The sequence below is a fragment of the Mus pahari genome, unplaced genomic scaffold (assembly GCF_900095145.1).
Source record: "Mus pahari unplaced genomic scaffold, PAHARI_EIJ_v1.1 scaffold_14946_1, whole genome shotgun sequence".
Taxonomy (NCBI): Eukaryota; Metazoa; Chordata; class Mammalia; order Rodentia; family Muridae; genus Mus; species Mus pahari.
Genome location: NW_018393400.1, coordinates 1 through 6,409, shown reverse-complemented (window position 1 = coordinate 6,409; position 6,409 = coordinate 1). Strand labels below are relative to the sequence as shown.

At 32.5% G+C, this 6,409-nt stretch overlaps 1 protein-coding gene across 1 annotated transcript; it reads left to right on the top strand.

Moving 5' to 3' along the window:
* Window positions 1–65: 65 nt before the first annotated feature.
* Window positions 66–5,521, top strand: LOC110315517 (vomeronasal type-2 receptor 116-like; the record flags this gene model as incomplete). Its single annotated transcript, XM_021189555.1, is given in 3 exon segments — window positions 66–262; window positions 2,617–2,908; window positions 4,727–5,521. Coding segments are annotated over 3 exon segments (1,284 nt in total), but the record flags the coding sequence as incomplete, so codon positions are not given.
* Window positions 5,522–6,409: the final 888 nt, after the last annotated feature.

The window sequence follows — 6,409 nt, the reverse complement described above, 5'->3', positions numbered from 1 at the left end:
AATTTGATGTGCTGATGTGCATGGCACTTCACATCCACACTGCCCAGGATTAAGGCTGGACAAATATGTTCAATTTGATGGTAGTGTTCTTCCTTCTCAGCATTCCACTTGCCACGACCAATTTTGTTGATCCCAGATGCTTCTGGAGAGCAAATTTGAATGAAGTCGACGACAGAGACTTGTGGGCAACTTGTTCCTACTTCATTGGGGCAGTTAAGATGCCTAATGAGAAAGATTATTTCCACCAGACTCTGAATATCCTGTAAGTACATTTGTATTTCCCATGTAAATAAAAACTTGAATATTTCTTGAATAGTCTGAGGATTATAATGCATTCTAGACAGTGATTACTTATTGAAATTAATCCTGTCATATTTCATTGGGTTTTATCTCCAGTACATGTAAATAGATGGTCATAACCTCTGCCAACAGTCCTTGCATAAGTGTGTTGCTTCTAGAGTTTATGCTGGTACCAGTAATATTCATGGCACATATTGTTGTCAAGAACTTTACATATATACAAACTTACTCTCTCTAAATCATTGCATATGGTCACTTATTGCCTTATAAAGCTGTGTCAGGTTTGGAAAGAAAGATCAATACATTCAGAATTTCATACTTTATGAATGTCTGGATGCATATTTTTCTATGTATCTGAGTTAGGAATGTTNATGTCATTAGAGGGCAAGACATCCAAATGTTTTAAAACATAAAATTCAAAAGCAATTTGACTTCATGCTTCACAGGGTTCATTTACATTCACTGGCTTTTATGTTTTATAATGTTCAGTTCTGCAATCTGTCTTTAGAGTAAAACATATTTTGAACATAGGTGATCAAATGATATGATTCTTTGGATAGTGACGATTTCAAAAATAGTGGTGACTGCTTATGTCTCTTTTCGCTGACGTGGGTAACATTTGTGTTGTGGGATACTCAGGAATATTTAAGTTCTGTGAAATATGGGTTTTCTATAGTTTTTTCTCATTGTTTAGAAAAATATGTGCACTTTTCATGTGTAAGTTGGCTAATCACTGATGATTTTATCATATTTGTATCTTGTGAAACTTCTCTCAGTAATTTTAGTAAACATAAGTTTACATGTTACCAATGTGGTAACAAAACCCATTTTCTGGATTACTGAAAATTGTTTTAAAACACAGCCTCTTATACTATAAGGATACACTGATAGCTTAAGTAAATGATGTTTCCTAAAGTTCAGTTGGAGGATGTAGTTTGAGCATTGCTCAAAGTCTATTCTCAAAATTCTTATGTATATTAGTAAAATTTTTAGTTGAGATATTTTGTGTGTGTTAATAAAAATATTTTCTACAATGCTCTATTTTATACAACTTAAAATGAAAACACTATAGGATAAAATTTTTGGTGAAAACCTGATTTTATTTACTTCAAATATAATCATTAAATATTCAGGTACATTTTTAGTGTTTATTGATAAATTGTATGAAATGAAAAGGATGAGACAGGAGATATTATTCTTTACATAACCATAACTACAATATNNCATTATTCCATTGCCATTTATTTGTGGACCACTTTAATTAAAAAAGAGTACATATTCTATAGAAATCACACTAAAATCTCTTCTATGTCATAAACAGATAATATAGCACATATAAATATCACTGAAATTTCCTTATTTTTCTACTTCTCAGTAGGATGGTAGTGTTGTTTTAGTGTAAGTGTAAAGATTATCAAAGATGTTTCCTAGACGATAAGGTATAACGATGAGAAGTCACCAGAGTAAACATATCACATTCCTTTGTAAATAGAAAATTGGTCAATTATAATTTGGTGGTGTGGCCAGCCATTTTTGTCTGCACGAAGAACCTGGCACAAGTGTACACCTGCACATTTGAAGTGAGGATAGTCCACAACAAAGTATCTTATAAAACACTTGGATAGATTGCCCTATTATGGGCTATTAAAACTTGCTCAAATACATACAAATATATGCATAGACATTTATTAATGACAAATACATGTTGGATATTTGAATTTGTTTAAAATAAATCTTTGGAATAGATTTCCTTTCTGGTAAAAAATAAAAGCAACAATCAACAAGATGAAGATAGGTATAAAATGACATTTTAAGAATACTGGCTAGTAATTAGAAGTGATTGTAAGAACAGGAAACAAATATTGCTGCAGAAATACGGATAAATCATATTTTCAATGCCTTAACCTATACAGTTAATTTCAGAAGAATGTATTATGAACTCAGTGGCTCTTATAACACAGATATTTTGATATTGATCAATAATTTCAAAGTGAAGACATGACCAGAATTTCAGTTTTGCCATATCTGTGGTTTTTCTCTTTACCTTCCCTTCAAGCACTCAAAAACATATATCAAAATGCTTTTTTGTGCATGAGGTCAATACCACATTTTATTTATAGGATAGACACTGTCATGAACATTTAAAGTGTTTGCTACTCTCCAAGTTCTAGTGTCAATCCAATCTCACAATAAAAGCCACTTGTTTCTGACTTCGAGGTCAGATTCAGAAGCATCCAGTATAGAATAGTGCTTCTATTGTATACAAATGATGATATATAGACATTTGTCCATACTAAGCACTGTAATCTTTTACAGAAAAACACCTAAGAACCACAAGTATGCATTCGCATTGGCCTTTTCAATGGATGAAATCAACAGGAATCCTGATCTTTTATCAAATATGTCTTTGATTATAAAATATGCTTTGGGCCATTGTGGTGGAAACACTGTAACTCCTACAACCTATTTCTTTCAAGAAAGCCTATATCTCCCTATCCCTAATTATTTTTGTAATGGAGAGAGTACATGTTTGTTTTTGCTAACAGGACCCTATTGGTTGATATCTTTTATTTTTTGGAAGTACCTGGACAACATGCTATCTCCACTTGTGAGTTATCATAGGCCAAGAATTTTTAATATCATGACTCTTTGGGGAACTTTGATAGATATTAAGAAANTTAATNAATGAAAATGGACTTATGATTATGTCAATCAATGTAGTTCCAGGGTACTTATAACCAACAAAATGATAGGCTTTCTTTTGGGAGTTCCATCCAGAAGTTGAAAGATTCCAGAAAGGAGGAAGAGTAGAGGCCATGAAGAATAGAGTATGGTATGGTGGTAGAGAGAATCTTGCAGCCTTGACTGACTGGCAGTCAGAATGTTTATTTGCACAAAACTGATTAAGCAGACATTGATTTGTGTTCTTCTAAAACATAAAACATGTTATTTCTATCTCCAGATGTGTATTATCATCAACTTGTTCATAAGTTTCTGTTATCATTGAGAAACTGAAATAACAGAAAAATGATATCTAATTCTGGTGGTGTTATAAGTTTAGTCATCAGTGATGAATTGTGATGTATCAGAAATACATTTTACAAACATTTTCTCTATGTTACAACTGTTAAATATCTGGACTATTTTTTTTTTTTTTTGCAAAAACCTCATAGACCATTCTTAGTCTGGCAGATTATGTTATTACTATGACACTAGACAGGATGAAATCCTCCAATCCAGTTTGTGGAGTTATCCATGTTACTACCAGTGAGTGTAAAACCAACCATTATGAGTCAGAGTGTCAATTGTAATTAGACCCTCTGACAAACATTTCAGCAACATATTGATATAGTTATGATAATTCATTTTCTTTAATAAAGTAATGATTTCATCATAGCTTGTGGAACATATTGCTATTTATTATGTTTTTTTTTTTAATCTTTTTTTCCTTGTCAATAGATACAAGCGTTTACATTCACAAGTGAACTTTTCTAGGAATGAAAAGTTGAGTGGTTCTGACATGTTGTTCCTTCATAGTTTTCCATATGATTATTTACTCACCATTATAAAACACTTTGTATGGAGGAGATAACTCATCCAACCTAAATTTGTTTCTAAATATTTTCTTCAAGATACTTATGAATCCCATATATTTTGCCTGGGTATTTAGAAATGATGAGGTTTTTTTTAAAATTAAATATTCTGCTAACAATTTTAGACTGACAAAATATATTTGTATTTAAATTTACTTTGCTTTGATTTTCTGTTTCCTGAGGAGTCACAGAGGCAGATATTCCCAGAATAGTTTTCATCCTTATCTCTACCATCTTTATATGAGTCACAAACTCTAGTATACAAGGAATACCTTCAAGTAGGGCAAGATAAAAATATTTTTTCCTAAAAGCTAAGTCATTATTATGTACACGATTTGCCTGTTAAACCTTAGAAGAAGTATTTCAGGATTAAAGCATAAATGAATTTTAAAAATATTTTAGTCAAAAAACCCCAAGTTGAATATATATTAAAATCCCTCCAAACATGGAAAACACAGATAGCTAGACTAAAATTGAAAGACAGAGAAGCAGTTATAAACATGTGAATATTTTTTGATACATTGTTGTTAATCAGCTATGTTTGCTATTCTAATTAGAAGTGGATGTGACAGGCTTCCATATTTTCTCATTTTAATCAGACATGATAGCAAAAGCCACAGGTAATGAACTACAGTTAAATATGATTACAAGGTTTTTTTAAGTGAATTAAACCTCATGCTGCTCTCTCTGTTGTAGTTCCTTCAGCTTACCTATGGACCCTTCTGTTCCTTCTTCAGTGATAACTGTAGTTCAGTGGTAATGAACTACAGTTTAATATGATTACAAGGTTTTTTTTAAGTGAATTAAACCTCATGCTGCTCTCTCTGTTGTAGTTCCTTCAGCTTACCTATGGACCCTTCTGTTCCNTCTTNAGNGATAATGAACAATTTCCCTATCTCTATCAGATGGCCCCAAAGGACTCACATCTAGCATTGGCAATGATATCCTTCATAGTTTACTTCAACTGGAATTGGGNTGATGAAGAACAAGGCAATCAATTTCTCTCAGAATTGAAAAAAGAAAGTGAAAACAAGAAAATTTGCTTTGCCTTTGTGAACATATTTTTCGATGAGAAGTTATTTGATCATAAAACTGAAATGTACTATAAATAAATTGTGATGTCATCCACAAATGTTATTATCATTTATGGGGAAAGAGAGGGTATTATTGAATTTGGCTTCAGAATGTGGGAATCTCCAGTTATACAGAGAATATGGGTCACCACAAAACAATGGAATTTACCTACCAGTAAGAGAGACTCAACTCGTGGCACATTCTATGGGACGCTTACTTTTCTACACCACCATGGTGAGGTTTCTGGCTTTAAAAATTTTGTACAAACATGGTACAATCTCAGAAATACAGATTTATATCAAGGAATGCCAGAGTGGAAATATTTTAACTACGAAACCTCAGTATCTAATTGTAAAATCCTGAAGAACTACTCATCCAATACCTCATTGGAATGGCTAATGGAACAGACGGTTGACATGTCCTTTAGTGATGTTACCCATAACATATACAATGCTGTGTATGCCATGGCCCATGCATTCCATGAGATGAATCTGCAACAGGTGGATAGTCAGGAAATAGACAATGGGAAAGGAGCTAGTTCTCACTGCTTGAAGGTAGAGTTTCCTCTATTGGATGATGTTAGGAGTCTTAAATTACATAGGTGTTTAGAGTATCTCAGATACCTACACTTAACACAGTAGAAAATATTTCTCAAAATAGATAGGTTTCTGAACATTTTTCATAAAAAAGGAATCTAGTAATATTCATAAATATTAATGGAGAAAGGAGGCTCAGTTTATCAATGGAAATTTGTAGTTTCATACAGGACACTCGAATATCCTTTAACATACTCCTTCCAGTATTGGACATAAAATGTGTTTGTATTTATGTTGCTTTGTACATACATATTTTCTCTCTGTACTTCTGTCTGTGGAAGTTAGTAACAATTTCATTCTATGTATGAATATATTACTATAAGAATGTTTTTATATGTGTGTTTCTTTATGTTTTTGCATGTGTCTTTGTATGTATTTTGTGAGTGTTTATCTGTGCTTAACACCTATTTGTATCTGCTCTACTCTGTATGTGTCTGCCTATTTCTTTCTGCTTGACTTGGGCTTTGCCTGCCTTTTGTTGTGAGTTTAAATTTATTTGTGTGTCAATATCATTCTGGGATGATGTTTCTACATTTATATCTCTCACAGTGTATTGCTGCTAGTCTCTCTCTATGTGTTTGTGTGTGTGTGAGTGTATGTATTTTATGTGATTTCATATCTGTGTTTTTAGTTGAATGTATATGTATATCCTTTCTAGCCTGAATGTTGACATGTGAGTGTCAACATGTATGTATCTTTGTGTGTAAATAAATGTATAGCTGTATTATATGTGTGACTTGGAAAAGATGTGAGCTTCTCTTTGTTAATCTGTTATGTGTGTTAGTGTGTGTGTGTGTGTGGTGTGTGTTGCGTATCTGTATTTGGTTCTGCATTTTTGTCTGTTTT